At 52.1% G+C, this 18,950-nt stretch overlaps 1 protein-coding gene across 7 annotated transcripts in view; it reads left to right on the top strand.

Annotated features, from left to right (window-relative positions):
* The window catches only part of XPO4 (exportin 4), a 103,875-nt gene that overhangs the window by 63,286 nt on the left and 21,639 nt on the right, over positions 1–18,950 (top strand). For all 7 annotated transcript variants that reach the window (XR_002336598.1, XM_021065441.1, XM_021065440.1 and 4 more), the window contains 5 exons: positions 3,083–3,240; positions 3,461–3,635; positions 16,567–16,743; positions 17,169–17,311; positions 17,761–17,906. Coding sequence is in view for 6 of the 7 variants with exons in the window: in XM_021065441.1 (XP_020921100.1) it covers positions 3,083–3,240; positions 3,461–3,635; positions 16,567–16,743; positions 17,169–17,311; positions 17,761–17,906 (799 nt within the window). In the remaining variant the exon portion in view is untranslated. The remainder of the gene's footprint in view (positions 1–3,082; positions 3,241–3,460; positions 3,636–16,566; positions 16,744–17,168; positions 17,312–17,760; positions 17,907–18,950) is intronic.

The following is an 18,950-nucleotide window of genomic DNA, read 5'->3' as shown; positions in this document are numbered from 1 at the left end:
GGAATGTGCTCCCGTGTCAGCCTAGAGGCCCCAGTGTGGGAGTCAGATGCTGGGAAAAATACGTGGGTGTGTGGGTGTGTGTGTGTGTGTTTTGGATGCTGGTTTGTAGGTATGGGACTGGCACACAGGTCAGTTAGATGTAATGTCTGGGACAGAACTCCCAATAAAGACCGATTAAAGAGGAGAAAAGAAAGCTGTTTTGCTTAATCCCAACCGTTAAGTATAGTTTACCTTTTTATTTGTTTTGAAGATATTATTCCCCAGCCTTACCGCAGCCTTCCTTTTTACAACATTTTACAACTTTTTACAGCATTTAAAATACCGTGCACGTGTGAGATGGCTAGAACAAAACGCCCCGAGCTGTACCTGAAGATGTTTCCTGTGCAAATGTTCAAACTGACTATGGCCTTGCATCTGCCGCTTGAGGTCCAGGAAGTGATGGCTAGAGAGGTTAGCCGTATCAAAGACAATTGTAACTCCATCTTAACCTTCTCTCGCCTGCCTCCCTGACAGAAATTGTTTTGCTCTGTGTCCGAGTTCAGTTCTTTGTGTGACTCATTGGGCTGTTCCAGCAGCTTCTGAAAAGGTGAAAACCGCGCTGGCAGGACTGGAAACGGCTCCCCCAGTCTGAACAGCTGTCTAGACGCGGGACAGCTGCTCCTGTCAGCTGAGAACCCCACATGCAGATAACGCCTCAGTGGGAGAGTTAACCCTTTTCACGTTGTGGTTTAACAGCTTCGTGTGTATGGCTTGTTGCCTTCATCTCTGCGTTTATAAGCAATTTTCATTTTGTTATTTGTTAGAAAAACGGCGGTGGCTAATCCTTCTGTTTTTATCAAGTTGACTGTCAGTCGTGTGGACGCAGTGCCTCTTGGAAGCGGTTTTCCTCTGGGTTTGAGCGGCTGACAGGCATGGGCTGTGTCTTGGCTTCGGGATCTGGACGCGACCCGTCTGAGCGCGGGCGCCTTGCGGCAGCCTTCTGCCCCTTGCACGCTGGCGACTTCTCGAGTTTTCTTTTCTCCATTAGGTGTCGGAAGACCCACAGGCTGGCCGGCTGCTCGATCCCGATCTTACTTATGTCTTTTCCTGCGCTGCTCGCTCGTACCCGTTAGCGCTGCCGTCTCGGCTCGCAGGCCGTGTCCGCTCCCCGGGCTCCTCCTCGCAGCCCGCCCGGCGCCCTCCTGCACCGATGACTCCTCGGCTATATTCGGCCCAGGCTGCTCCAGTGTCCAGGGCGCGTAATCCCAGCGCTCGCCGGGCGCCCACAAACATCTTGGATCCGGCACGTCCCGGCGGGGCTCGTGCTCCTCTTGACTCTTTGTCCGAGTTGCATGTCCTGCTTCTCCGCTCACCTCCCGGGTGCTCTGTCAGGCCTGGTTTTCTTCGTCCCTTGCTTCGTGGCCTACGCGGGGGGTGAACTCCGTTGTTAATTTGTGAGACATGGTCAGACGTGTTGGCACTCCTTTGTAGTGGCAGGAGGTCAGAGGGCCACTCTGTCATGGAGGAATTAATCGTTGATTTGTGTGTGAAGTCAGGCTCTGAGCACAGTGTCTTATCTGACCCTGTCTCATTGCATAATCCGTGTGGACTCTTTCCTCTGGTTCCCCACGCCTGGACCCGGATCGGGATCCGCAGCCGTTTGCTTGAGGCTTAGAAGCAGCCCCGTGTGTCCCGGGTTGCTTTGTCTCCGGCGCTTTCAAATGTTGCTGAGGTTAAAGCACAGGCCAGGGGCAGTGTGGTTTCGGTTTTAGATGAGGAGCTGAGGAATAAAGTGGCTCGCTTCTTGAATCCGTGTGGGTATGTGGATTTGTGTAAACCTAATGGAGGATATGTGTCAAAAACATTTGTGTTTTTCCAGACCAGGGAGTGGGCAGCTGAAGCTCCTGGCTCTGCAGGCCACGCTCCCCGAGGCAGCCTCAGCTCTGTCTCCTAGTGCAGCTCATTGACGGTCCTCAGAACGTGCAGTTGGTATAACTGTCACGTGTCTAGAAATATTATTATTCCTCGATTTGTTTTTCCCAACCACATAAGAAGGTATGTTTTAAATTCCTTGGAACCTCAAGGTGTTTGAGATTAAAGATGAATGGAATCAGCCAGTGACTGAGTTCTGGTCCCTGTGTCCCAGCACAGTGCCCACGAATACTTGAGAAACAGTCTGACCTCAAGTCATCTATAAAAGATTTGCAGAGCAGGGTGGATATAACCCCAGACAGAGGACTCAGTGTTTCGATTGTGTGGCATTCAGCAAGCAGAGAGATTTGTGTAGGAAAAGAGTGCCTGGAGAAGTCAGATGCTTGTGGAAAGTAGGCAGTGGCCGCAGCAGATTTCGGTATATTAAGCTAGGTCCTCACCTCTGCGTTCTTGTGTGTCCGTGTTTGTCCGACGGTGACTCCGAGAGTATTAAGGCCCCTGGGGGTTAGGGAGCAGCCTTTCGCGAGCATTTCCGTCATCAGATCACTGTGCACCAGGCGTTTCAGATCCCTGTTACCTCACTGAAACATTCTAGATGAGCTTTAAAGAGAGTCCAAGTATAAGTTAAAATTTTTAGCATTTATTCACAGCAGTGATGCAGGATAAAATGAGAGTCTAACAAATCACGGGCCGTCTGTAAGACGCTGTTGGTATGTTGTTCGCGTGAACGAATTTCTAGGGATTGAGGGGCCTGTCGGTTTCTGCATGGAGCTGTGTGCTTCCCTGAAGCAGCGTCTATACGCTCCTGCCTGCGCTCTGCTAACTTTAGCAGGAAGCTGCAGCGAGGCATAGCTCGCATAATACGGATAACTGTCGGCACTGCTGTTTTTAGAAGAGGCAGTGTGTCTGGCTGTCCGGCATCTGTTTCTCTCTTTGTCATCACATGCTGGACACGGTTCAATTTTCAAAATGTAGGTAGCCCTCGGCTAAAAATTAATTGATACATGTTTCAAGGCCAGGCCTAGAACATAAAGTGGACGGAAGGACCCTTCTCACGTTTGGTTTAACTTGGAAATTCATTTTCTAGGAGTAATCAGCCACAGTGACTTCTCCTACCTCGTTTGGCACAGTAGGTGTGTGACCCTTACAGAAGAGTCATTCTTTCGAACAGGTACATCGGAAGATCAGAGAAGATTCTGACATGGCCCAGGACTCCCTGCAGTGCCTCGCCCAGCTGGCGTCTCTTCACGGGCCCATCTTCCCTGACGAAGGGTCCCAGGTTGACTACCTGGCACACTTCATCGAGGGGCTGCTGAACACCATCAACGGGTAGGTGTGCCGGCCTCGCAGCCGAGGGAGCCGCCCTTCTCCTGGGGGATCAACGGGGAGGAAGGAAGACACCGGGGACTCCCCGCTTTCTCTTTGAAGTGTCGAGAGGGCCGTGCGTGCTCTGCGTGCGCCCTTGGAAGTTGGGAGCGGGTGGCGCTGTTGGAAGGTTGGAAACGGGGTGCTTCCGCTGCGCTAAGCATGCGCCTGGCCTGGGTTGCAGGATCGAGATAGAAGACTCTGAAGCGGTGGGGATCTCCAGCATCATCAGCAACCTGGTGACCGTGTTCCCGCGGAGCGTTTTGACGGCCATTCCCAGTGAGCTGTTCTCGTCCTTTGTGAACTGCCTCACGCACCTCACCTGCTCCTTCGGGCGCAGCGCGGCGCTGGAGGAAGTGGTGAGTGGCCGCGCGCCTCGCGGGCTCGGGTCTGCCTCCGGAGCCGCTCGCAGTCCGTGTGCAGGTGACACGGCATCTGTGCCTGGCTGTTGAAAATCTGTGGATGAGAGTCACTTGAGGAGACCAAATTGTGCTGGTCTCAGGGTTTTCAGCTGAGATGGTTGAGGACCTGCGTGTAGGCAATGGAGTGCGGTCTTCATGTTAAACATTGTGATGAGAGCTTGTTGAAGTTCAAGGGTTGGTATGCTGGTCATTACATGTAATTTTTTGGAGCATTTAAAAATCTTGGGCTTACCTCGAACGTGCATAGATATAATTTGTCTTCAACGATTGTAACTGCTTATTTTGATCAGACTGTGCTCTTCAACTTTTTTCCTGGTGCTGTGGTTTAATAATATGTTTGGAGAAATTTTAATTTACATTAAGACCAGTTACAGTCAGTACTAAAGGCATTTTTTGGCACAGTTTTGTAAATGCTTACCTTCCAGGTTTTATATTTAATTTCGAAAACGTGCACTAAACTCCTTGACAACACAGCTGTATTTGTAACAGTTGCTGTGAATAACTACGTCAAAGTAGTTATTAAGTTGTTGAAACTCATTTTTCTTTTTCTTTTCTTTTTTTTTTGGTCTTTTTGCCATTTCTTGGGCCGCTCCCGCGGCATATGGAGGTTCCCAGGCTAGGGGTCGCATTGGAGCTGTAGCCACCGGCCTACGCCAGAGCCACAGCAACGCGGGATCCGAGCCGCATCTGTGACCTACACCACGGCTCACGGAGACACCGGATCGTTAACCCACTGAGCAAGGGCGGGGACCGAACCTGCAACCTCATGGTTCCTAGTTGGATTCGTTAACCACTGCGCCACGATGGGAACTCCTCATTTTTCTTTTTATGAACTGTTGATCTTTTTCAGAGATTGTAAGGGCGTAAAAGGAAGTTCGTAGACAGCCGATACCATTCCAGGGCACATCCTCAGTTGTTTTGTTGGGGGGGGGCTCTGGCGACACGGGTGGGAGGTTTGTGTGTCCTTTCAGAGGTGCTAGAGGACTCAGCAGTGACTGTGTTTATGTCGTGGGCACCTCAGTGGTTTGATGAGGAAAGGAAGGTGTTCGTGTGCTGGAAAAATGTAGGCAGCGGAGGAACAGGAGCTTAAGGAGAGAAAAATTGTGTAGTAAGCATGGAAATATAGGGAAATTTTAAATATTTAAGCTCTCCTCAAACCCTTTCAAATGATCACAAATTCTGAATCCCTCAGTTTATGCAGAACGTGTGCGTGTGTGCCTGTGTGTCTGTGTGCCCGTTTCCTGGCCCGCGCCCTCCCCCCACCCCCGTCGGTGTGTTTGCGCCTCTGAACCATGTGGGCTAAACAGCACTCTGATCACGTGTTTAGACACACCTTTTAGGTTCTGTTTGCGGGTTAAGAATGCGTCCCACTACTTTATAGAGGAATTGCTAGAGGACAGGGAACATTCTTGGTCTGCAGATCTGTGGTTGAGAATTTATGTATTTATTTTGCCCAAGAGACTTAGAGCTTTTGGACAACAATTCTTCTGCCAAGGTTTGGCGTAGAAATCGTGGCGCCCAGAAAGCCTGTGCACGCTATGTGGCGCTTCCCTCACACAGAGGTGGGTTCTGGCTGCCCTGGGCCCAGTGGGCTTCACTTAGGGAGAGGGTTGTTTGCTTCCCCTTTCTTTTTTTTTTTTTTTTTTACTATTTCTTGGGCCGCTCCCGCGGCATATGGAGGTTCCCAGGCTAGGGGTCCAATCGGAGCTGTAGCCACCGGCCTACGCCAGAGCCACAGCAACGCGGGATCCGAGCCGCGTCTGCAACCTACACCACAGCTCATTGCAACGCCGGATCGTTAACCCACTGAGCAAGGGCAGGGACCGAACCCGCAACCTCATGGTTCCTAGTCGGATTCGTTAACCACTGCGCCACGACGGGAACTCCTGCTTCCCCTTTCTTTTAATTCATTGATTTCTTTTAATGGATCTATTTGTGACATTGAAACATAGTTTTGGAAAGAATCGGTTACCCACTGAAAGTCAGGCAGAGGGAAAGGGTTTGCCTAGCGCCTCTCGGTGCTCACAGCAGCCAGGTTGGCGAGGTTTGGTGAGTCGCCGGAAGACTAGAGGAATCTGACTGCGTCTCAGCCACGTGGGCTCTCACTTTGTCCCGAGTGAGCCGGAGGCGGGCCCGGGGGCGGCAGCCAGCAGCGGGTACAGGGACAGTCTAGCGCAGCCCCCACGTGGCTTCGGGGCCCAGGCCAGGGCACCTTGTGCAGGTCAGAGCTGTTGACCTGAGGTGGACAAATAGATAAAAAAACGAGCTTTTCCAGAAAAAGAAACGCCAAGGCATATTTTTTAAAAAAACTGCTTTGGAGAGTCATCGTGGTGCCGAAAGATGCTGAACTTTGGCGGGAGACCCTGCCTCGTGAACCCAAAGTAATCCTGGCCTGGGGGCCCAGGCGGGACGCTTCGCCCCTCGGGAGCAGCTTCCCTTGTTGGGGTGCTTAGGATACTGGTGGCTTCCGATGCCTCACGGCGGGGATGCAGGCCCGGAGAGCGCCTGAATGGGGGGCGCAGTGCAGTGTGTGGAATTCTCAGGATGATGTTATCGACAGTCTGTCAGTGGACCGTCGCTGCGACCAGTTTTTGAGTTTCTTTCTTTCTTTCTTTCTTTCTTTCTTTCTTTCTTTCTTTTTTGCCTTTTCTAGGGCTGCTCCCATGGCATATGGAGGTTCCTAGGCTAGGGGTCGAATTGGAGCTGTAGCCTCCGGCCTACACCAGAGCCGCAGCAACGCAGGATCCGAGCCGAGTCTGCGACCCACACAACAGCTCAAGGCAACACTGGATCCTTAACCTACTGAGCGAGGCCAGGGATCGAACCCACAACCTCATGGTTCCTAGTCGGGTTCGTTAACCGCTGCTCCACGACGGGAACTCCTGTTTGTTTGTTTCTTTTTTTGTCTTTTTAGGGCCGCACCCACAGCATATGGAGGTTCCCAGGCTAGGTAGGGATCGAATCGGAGCTGTAGCCACCAGCCTACGCCACAGCTACAGCAACGCCAGACCCAAACCACATCTGCGACCTACACCACAGCTCATGGCAACGCCGGATCCTTAACCCACTGGGCAAGGCCAGGGATTGAACCTGCAACCTCATGGTTTGTAGTCAGATTCGTTTTCGCTGCACCATGGTGGGAACTCCAAGGTTCTTTCTTCCTTTCTTCTTTCTTTCCTTTTGCGTATGGGGTTCCTGGGCCAGGCTTCAGATCTGAGCTGCAGTTGTGACCTGTGCTGCAGCTGCAGCATTGCTGGGGCCTTAACTCACTCTGCCGGGCCGGGGGAGGAACCCGGCTCGAGGGACACTGCCGATCCCGTTGTGCCACCGTGGGAACTCTTGTTATTTTACATAAATCAATAATTTTCACCTTAGGTATTTAAAAATAATGTTAATCTTGTGAAATACTTTATTTTTCTTTAATATTGAAAGTTTCTTTTCCCGTTAGGAAAGCAGATTTAGCACATAAACTTCTTATTTTATTGCAATGGTATTTTTTCAGAACCATGTTTATTTGGAAATATATGTAGCTTGTCTCTTTTTTTAGAAACTTTGTCTCTGATGTGATTACCTTGCTGTGGTAGGAGAAAAACAGCAGTTTCATGGGAAAAATTCCTGATACGCATGTGTGCCCACGGAGCATGTCCTTGTTTGGTGGCTGTCGTGTGGGAAGAGGCTGTGGTTTCTGCATCACTTTGCACCGAACTGGAAGTCTCCGCTCAAAAGGAGCAGCTCCAGGCTACTTTGTTCTGTTGGCTGAGGGTTTCTTGGTGTTTCTTAAAGCTTCCTGAAGCCAAGAATTTTTCATTGCACCGCAGAAATCAAATCATTGTCTTTTGCTAGACTGAAGAGGTGAGGGTGATTCTAGGAGGAAACTTTGCCTTAAAGAGTGAAGTCCTTATAGTAAAAACATGTTTGTATTATTGTTAACTATTGTATAAGATGTTCATAATGCTCGTACATGCGTTTGAATTGACTTAGTGACACTTGAAGGGACTATGGCTTGAACACTGTCCTCTAGTTTATTTCTTGGTTTCTTTTGCTTTTCTTTCTTTTTTTTTTTTTTTTGGCTTTTCTAGGGCCGCACCCACGGCATATAGAGGTTCCCAGGCTGGGGGTCTAATCGGAGCTTGGTTTCTTTTGTCAGTAGAAAAATTTTGAGTTTTTTTAACCTACCAGACCCCTGTAGGTTAATGAGCAGCAGCCGCATAATGTGTTACCTGAAGGGAGCAGCTGTCATGATCCTTACACATTGCCGTGCGGGTGTGTGTGCGGCCGTGGGGGTGTGTGCCAGGGCATGGGGTGGGGTGTGTGGGGGAGGAGATGCTGGTGACCTTTGTGAAGGGAGCCCGTCACGTGTAATTTTAGTATATTTCTCCCCTTAGCCTCAAGGCCAGAGGGTAGGTAGTAAAGAAAAAGGATGTTGATTAAGTTGTGACGTTCATTGTAGAATTAATTATAGAATTAATTCTTGGTGCGTGAGTGCATTTAAAGCCCAGCATTCCTTTTTTTTTTTTTTCTTTGTCCTTTTAGGGCCGCACCCATGGCATATGGAAGTTCCCAGGCTAGGGATCGAATCGGAGCTGCTGCCGCCTGCCTACACCACAGCCACAGCAACGCCGGATCTGAGCTGCACCTGTGCCCTACACCACAGCTCAGGGCAACACTGGATCCTTCACCCACTGAGCGAGGCCAGGAATGGAACCCGTGTCCTCATGCTGGTCTGGTTCGTTTCGGCTGAGGCAGGGTGGGAACTCCTGAAGCTCAGCATTGTTACTTCAGAGTCTGCTCTCTCCAGCCCCGTGGTAGTTACTTTGTGGAGAGGAGATGCGGTGAGAAGGAGCACTTTGAAGCCACGTTGCAAATAGGACGCGGCGAGCAGAAACGTGGGAGGATTTCGGTGCAAAGAGCGGGCAGCCTAACTGGAACCAGGCGTGGTCGGCCTGCAGCTCAGCGCCCGACGGGGTCGGGGCTTGAGAGGCCCCCCCCTCCCCCGCATGCTCTGGAGGCCACGCAGCTGTCCAGCCGTGACGGTGCCTCCATTTCCTCTGCCTGCTGATCAAAGGAAAGAGTTGGTTGAGATGCGCTGTGTCCCCCAACGTTGAAAGTAGGCTATTTTAGTACTGACAGCGAGCAGCTTTAGTTCTGCCTAGGATGTGTGGAAGAAAATTGGTTACTCTTACAACTTAAATATAGGCTCTTATTAAAAGAAGTTCTTTAAAAAATGTCGGTGTTTTCTTTAGATCTGCTTGGGTTGTCATTGTGCCGTGCAGTGTTGGCTGACTTGTCTCTGAGTTTTCGGTCTGCTGTCAGGTCCCGCACGGAGCCAGTGTTTGTTTTCTCCGTGGCCTGCACTTGAGACAGCACCCAGTGGATTTAGGTTACAGCTCGCTTCCTGTCGAGACTGTTGTCCCTTTTGTGTTGCTTCCAGTCCTAGCATTAAAACGGAACCTGAGCCCCTGGGCCAGGGTTTCAGAAGTGAAACCTGGAGTGAGGAGGCAGAGGAGGTGGTCAGGGGAGCCAGCGAGGCCAGCCCCTCGGGAAGGGGCTGCCGCCTCCACTCCGCGCCGCACACACTGATGGATCACGGCCGCGCGCCGGGCGCTGTGACCTTCCGGATCTTTAGCATTAAGAATGTGGAAACCCGTGTGTATGTTTCCGAGAGGAAGGCATCGTATCAGCCTAGGAGAGTCGCATCTACAAACTCTGAGAAGGACAAGTGGGGCGCTTGGAGTTTTTGTCGGGGTTGATTTTTTAAGTGATCCAGCGAGGGCTCCTTCGAACAGCTGCACTGCCTGTGCCGTGTGTCAGTTTGTCTCGGAGGATTTCAGAAACCAGGGTGCTGTCAGCTGCGTAGATGCTCCGGAGCTAAATTAATTCTGTGCTGTGAGGGCTGGCCGGGCAGCTCACGACAGCGTGAATTTTTTTCCAGTTGACATGCAGAGACTTCTAAATGCTCCCTTTTTAAAATGGAGAGGTCGTGGCATTTCTCTGATGTTCTCCGTGTTGCCGTTTTTGCGTGTCCTGATGCCACACCAGGAGGAGTGCTTGGAGCAGGCGTAAACCGCTGGACGGCTGTCTGTCCGTCTCTGATCTTTCTTATGTCCTTTCTGATTAATGTCTGACACTGCTCAGTTCTTTATCTGATCTGTCATTGGTCCTGAGGGTTGTGACAGTGCCTCTAAATTTTAAACTTCTTGTGTAATACTTTGTTTGGATAAAGTAAAAGATTTGTATGTGTATAAACCCTGTAAAGAAGCATAAAACCAGCGGCTGTGCCAGCCGTCCAGATAGAAACAGGATCTAGATGGAACCCTTCCCTGTAGGTACCCGGGGCTTTTCTCCCTTCTGTTTTATAAGCACATTTTATGTTGCATAGGTTATTTGTGCCAAATGATTTTTTTTTTTATCATGTTTGCAAATGAACGTTGCTGGTGAGCCCCCTAGCCAGTGTTCTTGGCACTTTTCCCAGCCTCTACAATCTCGGTTCAGTGTGTTTTTATTTCCAAGTCCTTGTAAGGGTAGTTGAGTAGCCACAGCTTCAGGCTATAAATAGGAAACACAAAGTTAAACAGGGTTATCTCTTAGAAATAAAACCTTCTGGAGTTCCCCTTGTGGTGCAGCGGAGGCGAATCCGACCAGGAACCGTGAGGTTGCGGGTTCGATCCCTGGCCTCGTTCAGTGGGTTGAGGATCTGGCGTGCTGTGGCTGTGGCATAGATCTCGCCACAGCTCTGATTTGATTCCTGGCCAGGAACCCCCATATGCTGTGGGCATGGCCGAAAAAGAAGAAAGTGAAAAAGGAAGAAAGCATTCCTTGGGAGCGTTCACTGCCCACACCCGTCTTACTGCGTTTTTTACGTCTCTGAATCGCACACCTTTTCCAGCTGAACCATGTGACTTACGTTTACATACAGAGAGAATGTCAGTGGTCGGAGAAGGAGCTTTCCCGTTTTGTAGGCATGATTTCTAGTTGTCAGGTTGGTCACGTGCACTTGGTAGGAAAAAAGTCTGTTGTAGTGGAATGGGTCATATCTGCTAGTCACCACAGCACTGTCTTAGTTAGGAATTAATTTGGAGTTTTTGCGTCACCAGAGTCGGATGAGTAGAGCTCCTCCAGCAGGAGAGTTCCCTGGTGTGCTTCCTGGCTCAGTATTGGTGTTAGGAACATGCACACATACTGATTTTCTTCGGGCGGTTTTAGATTCATGGCAAAATCGAGTGAAAATATGGAGTTCCCATACCCCCACCCCTCCCCAAACCCACACGCCCCCCACCCCACTCTGCGAGCCCCAACCGGAGGTCACATGTGTTCCTAGCGGTGAAACTACACAGACTCATGGTCACCGCCCAGAGCCGTGGGTTGTGTCAGGATGCTGGGCATCCTGTGGCTGTGAAGACGTAGCCACCGCTAGAGGCTCAGGCAGGAGTTTCTCTGCCTTCCAAATCCCCTGAGCTCTGCCCCTGTCTCTGTGGTTCGTCTTTTCCAGAATGTCATGAGGTTGGAATCATACAGGACTGTTAGATTTTAATCTGAAATTCAGTTCCCTGTTAGAGAGGGGGAGCGTTCCCAAGCTTCAATTAACCCCTGTTTTTATACCCAAATAGTTTCCAGACACAAAGGCAGATTTTTTTTCCTGCGGCCGAGGAGCTGCAGGCTCGCCCCTCTGTACCCTGGCAGGTTCATGGTGGGTGTTGACGTGCCTCCACCCCCTCTTCCCACAGGGAGTAATGTGAGGTCAAGTGGCCTCCTAAGCTCACTCCCCTCTCGAAAGCCCTCCTGGCAGCAGGCCTGACAGGCCCTGGGCATGAGCGGAGTGGCGGGCTCGGGCCGTCGTCCCCCTGGCACGTGCCCCGGCTTGGGGCTGGGCGTTGGCCAGTGTGGCCGTGGAGCAGGGCCAAGGTATCAGGCAGCGCGCTCAGCTGGTTTCATGTCTCTGTGACAGCCTGAGAGACGTAGTTGCCAATTGTCATCAGCCAGATTTCTCGCACTTTGCTTGATGCGTTCCTTGTGTTGGTTTCCAGCAGGAGCAGGAGGCTGTGTCCTCGGATTCGGTTCCCATCCTAAGTCCGCGTCCGGGGACCGGGGCTCCGACAGGCCGCCTGTGGTCATGGGGTCTCGCGTCGGGGCTTGTGGGCGGAATGGCCAGAGGCGTGGACGGCTTTTCTGTTGTGTCTGTGCCTTTCTGTCTGGGAGGGAGGAAACTGCGCCGAGCGGGCCGGCCCCAGGGCCCCGGGCAGCCGAGCTCCTAGAAGATGCCCTCTTCTTCCTTCCGAGCCCCTTCCAAGTGCCACCTAAGATGCCTTACCAGTCTCTTGGGGCAGGACAGCCCGGTAAGACCTGGCGCGTGAGGCCTTGCACGGAGTAGGGACAGGCCGCAGGTGTCCTCGGTCGGGGTCATCTCGTCGCTCTCGGCGGTGGCGGTGGCGGTGGCTTCTGCTGAAGGCGTAAAGCCAGCCTCTCCTCCTGCTGCGCCCACAGCGAGCGTGGCTTGGCCATTCCCCGTGTCCCTTCCTCGGTCCTCAGGGCCACCGCAGAGGACTCGACTGTGTCATACGTGACACCCACGGAGAGGAAACCACGCGTCGCTCCGCGGCACCAGCAGATGCCTCTTCCCGGGGCCAGTGTGACTGGCGCGCTGGTCCCTCTGCCGCCTCACAGGAGAGGCGCCCGTGGCTCCGGGCCTCTGGCCCTTGTGTGCGCAGGCCGGGCCGAGGGCGGGTGTTTGCCCCTTTGTGAAAAAGTGCGGTGTTTCAGGAAGCCTCCTTGCCCGCGCCCCCGGCACAGTCGTGCGCGTTTGCCCGGCGTCCAAGCCTCGGAGGCGCGGTGTTGGAGCGAAGGCGGCGTGTGTGTGGGCTCAGGCCACCCCTCGCCTGTGCGGGCGCGTTCCGTGCACCCGGGCTGTCACATGTCACTCGCAGCGTCCGCCAGACCCCGAGCGTAGAACGTGGCTGCGTTGCTGTCCCCAGTGCTCCTGAGCTGGAGCGTCGCGTCGGCCGTTAAACGCAGCCTCCCCGCGATTGCGCTTGGCAGCTGCTCTTTAGTCCGTTGCCCAGTTCCCTGCCGGGTGGTTTGCCCTCTCCTCACCGGCTGTGGAGACTCTTCGCGGGGTTCGTGTGCTCCTTTCCTGCTCGTTGGTTTGTGTTGCTGACGCGTCTTCTCCTCGTTTTGTGGCTCCTCTTTTAGCTTTGTGGTATCTTTTTTTTTTTTTTTTAATTTGGAAGCATTTCAGATTTAAAGAAGAGTTGCAAAGCTAGTACAGGGTTCCCACAAACTGTATCCTCCTTCCCCAGGTTGACCGCGTGGCAGAGCCACGGTGCACTTGCTGAGAGTAAGAGATGACGGTTGGCGCAGTCTGGTCCCCTCATCTGTAGGCTGTGTTTGGAGCTCACCGTTTCTCTCTATTCCAGGGTCGGTCATGGATATTGTGCTGCACTTTGACTTGATGAACAGATACTCTTTAGTGTAGTGGAACTTACTGTCATTTCTTGTATAATTTGCTTTATTAGGCACCTGTTTCAGACACCTTCCCTTCCTGTGTTTTCTTCTAAATGCTTTAAAAGTTTGCCTTTTGGAGTTCCCTTCTTGGCTTACCGGGTTAAGAATCTGACTAGTATCCATGAGGATGGGGTGGGGGGCGGGGGGCGGGGAGAGGTTCGATCCCTGGTGTCTCTCGTGGGTTAAGGATCCGGCGTTGTCATGAGCTGTTGTGTAGGTCACAGACATGGCTCCCGTCTGGCGTTGCAGCTGCAGCTCCGATGCGTGCGGGTGCGACCCTAAAAGAAAAAAAAAGGTGTGCATTCCATCTTAGAATTTAATTTTGAATATGGCATCAAGTTGGGATCCAATTACATTGTTTTTCCATAAGGATAACCGGTTTTTTTCAGCAACATACATACATTCATCTCTTCATTCCTTTATATTTGTATTTCCTTTTCTCCCCTCCCCCCCCAGTTTGACTGAGATACCACATATGCCAGAATATAAGTTGAAGGTACACGCTGTGATTTTGATTTACAGGTGTTGTGAGGTGACGATCACAGTAGGTTAACATCTGTCACCTCTCAGACACAGTAGGAAGAAAAGAAAAAGGCCTTCTCCTTTGGGTGAGAGCTCTTAGCACCTGTGGCCCAAGCACCGCGCAGCAGTCCTGGCCATGGTCGCCTTGCTGTCCGCCACATCCCGACCTAGCTTTTTTCACACCTTCCTACAGTGTCCCTCCCCCATGTCCCAGCCCTTGTACCCCCAAATCTGACCTCTTAAGATTCCACATGGGAGGGAAAGTATATGGTATTTGGCTCTCTGTTGACCACGTCATTTGGCGTAAGGCCCTCGAGGTCCATTCATGTTGCCGCAAGTGGGAAGTTCCTCATTTTTTATGGCTGAATAATATTCCATTATCTAAGTATACCACAGTTTCTTTGTTCATGCATCTTAAAAACTTCAGTGCCTTCCCTGCCTTGGCTGTTGGAGATGAAGATGCTGTGAACATCCGGGTGCAGGTATCTTTAGAATTAGTGTCTTTGTCTCCTCTGGAAAATACCGAGAAATCAAATTGCTGGATCATATGGCAGATTTATTTATTTATTTATTTATTTATAAACCTTTTTAGGGCTGCACCCACGGCATATGGAGGTTCCCAGACTTGGGGTCCAATCGGAGCTGTAGCCGCCGGCCTACGCCAGAGCCACAGCCACGCGGGATCCAAGCTGCGTCTGCGACCTACACCACAGCTCACGGCAACGCCGGATCCTTAACCCACTGAGCGAGGCCAGGGGTTGAACTTGCAACCTCATGGTTCCCAGTCGGATTCGTTTCTGCTGCACCAGTTCACGACGGGAACTCCTTATTTTTAACTTTTTGAGGAACTTCCGTGTTTTTCTGACAGTACCTGAACCAATTTCACAAGTGTTCTTTTCTCCAGGTTTTCATCAGTCCTTGTTGTCTCTTGTCCTTTTTTTGTTTTTTTTTTTTTTTTGTTTTTTTTGGTTTTTTTGCCTTTTGAGGGCCACTCCCGCAGCACATGGAGGTTCCCAGGCTAGGGGTTGAGTCGGAGCTGTAGCCACTGGCCTACGCCAGAGCCACAGCAACGCTGGATCCGAGCCGCGTCTTCACCCTACACCACAGCTCACGGCAACACCGGATCCTTAACCCACTGAGCAAGGCCAGGGATCGAACCCGCAACCTCATGGTTCCCAGTCGGATTCGTTTCTGCTGCGCCACGATGGGAACTCCTGCCCATTTTTTTTTTTGATTGGGTTGTTTTTGTTTTGAGTTGTATGAGCTGCTTGTATATTTTAGGGGTGAAGCCCTTGCTGGTCACACTATTCGCAAGTATTTTCAGCCAGGTTGCAGGTTATCCTTTTGTTTTGCTGATGGTTTCCTTTGCTGTGCAAAAGCTTAGACATTGGAATTGCTCATTTTGTTTTTATTTCTGTTGCCATGGGAACTGACCTAAGAAAACCTTGCTACCATTTATGTCAGAGAATATTTTGCCTCTTTTTGGGAGTTTTAAGATGTTTTATATTTGGGTCTTGAAGCCATTTTGAGTTTATTTTTGTGCATGGTGTGAGGGCGTGTTTTCACGTCATTGACTGATGTGCGTCTGTCCAATTTTCCCAGCACCACTTGCTGAAGAGACTGTCTTCTCCCCATTGTATGTTCTTGCCTCCTTTGTCGAAGACTGATTGCTCATAGGCTGTGAGTTTATTTCTGGGGTCTCTCTTTGTTCCCTTGATCCATGTGTTTGTTTTTGTGCCCGCGAAACATTGTTTTGGTATCTGTGGCTTTGTGGTGTAGACTAAAATGTGGGTCAGTTATGCCTCCAACTTTGTGCATTTTCTGAGAAGTCCTTTGGTCGCGCTGCTCTTTCGTGGTTGCCTGTACATTTTGGATGATTTGTTCTGGTTCTGTGAAGAGTGTCGCCTTAAATCTGTAGGCTGCCGCGGGTGGTGTGGCCGCTTCAGCTGCTGCATTCTAACCCGGCAGCACGGCTGCGTTCGGGCTGCGTTTACATGTGCGTCTCTTCGCCTCATCTTCCGTTTCCCTACCAGCGGTTAGAGTTCTCCCCTTGGTCAGATTTATACTCGGAGTCACTCCGAGGATAAAGAAGTGCAGCCAGTTCCTGTAGGTAGTCTCGTATCTGTTAAAACGGGGCTCCGTCCTGCACACCCTCTGGTTGGGACCCGGACAGCAGCCTGCCCCTCGGCCAGCCGCTGCCCTCCCTGCATCTGTCCTCTGAGACCCACGGGCACCCTGCTTGGGTCTCCCAGACTGTTCTTTCTGCCTCGGTGCCCTCCTCAGGCTTCCGGGAGGCCATGCCTTGCCTTTCTGGTTTTTTTATAAGATGTTGAGCAGCGACTGTTTTCTAAAATCATTTACTCTTAGGGTAGTCGCACTGTTCTCTTCTTGGCTATGGAGAAACGTTCGTATTAGATTTGTTTGAAAATACATTGGTCTGCAAAGCAGAGCAGCCAGTCTTGTACCAGAATAAGCATCAGTTCTGGTTGCCTAGGAATTTAGAAAGTTTGATGAGCAGGCTGCACGGCGGTCCTGCAGTGTCTGAGTCGATGGTTACTTGTCAGGCCAGCTCCGTCAGCCTGGTCCTCGAGTGGCCTTCGGGGTCCTCTGTTAGGGGAGAGCTGCCCGCTCCCGTCCGCGGCGGCCCTTGCACTCTGGCCACTCGCTCCGTGGCCTTCGGGGTCCTCTGTTAAGGGAGAGCTGCCCGCTCCCGTCTGCGGCGGCCCTTGCACTCTGGCCACTCGCTCCGTGGCCTTCGGGGTCCTCTGTTAGGGGGGAGCTGCCCCGCTCCCGTCCGCGGCGGCCCTTGCACTCTGGCCACTCGCTCCGTGGCTCTGCTCTCCCCCAGCTGGATAAGGATGACATGGCTTACATGGAAGCCTACGACAGGCTGCTGGAGTCCTGGCTGACGCTGGTCCAAGACGACGCGCACTTCCACAAGGGCTTCTTCACGCAGCACGCGGTTCAGGTTTTCAACTCCTATGTCCAGTGCCACCTCGCCGCTCCAGACGGCACGCGGAATTTGGTGAGTCCCGCAGGCCTCGGTGCTCGCAGGCACCGCGCCAGGGGGTGGCCCAGAGCCCCGAGCGCAGAGCAGAAGCCTCAGCAGGCCCGTTCTAGGGGCTCGCCTTAGCCTCCCGCCGCTGCAGCTTCCGGCCCCCGCCGCGGCTGCCCGGTTGTCAGGTACCATCCCGAGGAACCTGGATCTTCGGGTCCAGACGTGAGGTTCTCTGCTGGGGGAGGCGGGGTGCGGGCGTGTGCTTGGCTGTGCTTACCCGTGAGGGGCGAGTGGGGTGATGGCTCCGCCTTCTTTCTTTGCGGTTGTCCCCCTTTGGTGGCTGCCTGGGCGTCAGCGTGGCTGGGTAGCCGTGCCCAGGCAGCTGCGCTTGAAGGCTGGGCGGTGCCGAGGGTGGGAACTAGCTCAGCCTCTGCCCCTTGTGTCAATGACAGACCGCCAACGGCGTGGCCTCCCGCGAGGAAGAAGAGATCAGCGAGCTGCAAGAGGACGATCGCGACCAGTTCTCGGACCAGCTCGCCAGTGTGGGGATGCTCGGCCGGATCGCCGCAGAGCACTGCGTACCTCTGCTGACAAGGTACCCGCGGTCCGCAGCCGCCCCGCAGAGCAAGTCCCCTCTGGTCTCAGCTCCCCGGAGAGCACATGGGGCAGGTGGGCGGAACCTCACGCTGGTCGCCCTCCTCGGCTCATACATTTGGAGCCCAGGCACCACAGCATAGACGGCAGAGATGATGGAAACGGGGGTGAGAAACCACTCGACCCCTGTCAGTAAAAACGCCGAGCGACCACTTTTCCCGCGCCTGTTGTAAACCTGACTGTCTGCAAAGCAGTGTTTCAGTTCTGGGCCATCAGCAATAAGTCGCACTTCTGACAGTGCTGCGAGAACGTTGCGCATATAATAAATACGCTTGTACATGTGTCCTGGGCTAACCCCTTAATTTACCGTGTGTCAAAGTGGGAGCTGTAAGTTGTTCTAGGGCTTTGCGGACGGAGCGTCGGGAAGCCGCTGACCTCTCCCTCTTGCAGTTTGTTAGAAGAAAGAGTGACGAGGCTGCACGGGCAGTTGCAGCGGCAGCAGCAGCAGCTCCTGGCCGCCCCCGCCTCGCGCTCCGTCGACAGCAAGACGCTGGATGATCTGTACGAAGATATCCACTGGCTGATTTTAGTTACAGGTGGGTCGGCTCCTTCTTTCTAACGGCACTGCAGCCAGGCAGCCTGAGCCCTAAGACACGCTGCGTGTGTTAAGGTGGCAGCTCATCAGTGGTCTTGGGTGAGGTTTGGGTGTGACCACCGGAGGTCACAGAGCTGTGGCTGCATTTCTTTGACATGCTGGCCGGCAGGCGTCCGGGGCCTGTTCCATTCGAAATGTGATACGTGGAAGTCACAGTCGCCCCTGAACGTGAAGCATTAGCGGGTTACTGCTACTGTTGCTCATGCTGTCCTCTGCCACCACGAGGAAGCTGAGACGTAGGGACCATTGAGGTTTGGAGCTGAGGGTGGTCTGGGCAGTTGTGTGTTCATGTAGGGGCTTCCTCAAGAGTCATATTGTCAGGGTTTCTGCCTTTTTTTTTTTTTTTTTTTTTTTTTGTCTTTTTGCCATTTCTTTGGGCCGCTCCCGCGGCATATGGAGGTTCCCAGGCTAGGGGTCCAATCGGAGCTGTAGCCGCCGGCCTACGCCAGAGCCACAGCAACGTGGGATCCAAGCCGCGTCTGCAACCTACACCACAGCTCACGGCAACGCCGGATCCTTAACCCACTGAGCGAGGCCAGGGATTGAACCCGCAACCTCATGGTTCCTAGTCGGATTCGTTAACCACTGCGCCACAACGGGAACTCCCCAAAGTATTGATTTTTGATAAAGACAATAGAAGTCCCATTAACTTTAGAGAACATATTACTGAAAATTATTAAGAGGTAGTAAATTTTGTCGGTGTGAATTTTAAAATTGGTGAATAAAACTTTTGTCTTTGGAGGCCGGTGGCTACAGCTCCGATTGGACCTCTAGCCCGGGAACCTCCATATGCTGCGGGAGCAGCCTAGAAATGGCAAAAAGACAAACAAAAAACCACATTTTTCCTTTGTCCTTTTCTGTATTTTTGAGGGTTAATTATCTTAGAATATTTCTTCTCATCAATCTTGAAATTACTATATTAACATTTATCCTTTACTTTTACATCAGTTTATATGGGGTGTGTGTGTGTGTGTGTGTGTGTGTG

The sequence above is a fragment of the Sus scrofa genome, chromosome 11 (assembly GCF_000003025.6).
Source record: "Sus scrofa isolate TJ Tabasco breed Duroc chromosome 11, Sscrofa11.1, whole genome shotgun sequence".
NCBI lineage: Eukaryota > Metazoa > Chordata > Mammalia > Artiodactyla > Suidae > Sus > Sus scrofa.
Note: the sequence above shows the minus strand (reverse complement) of the source record. Positions and strands in the feature narration are given on the sequence as shown.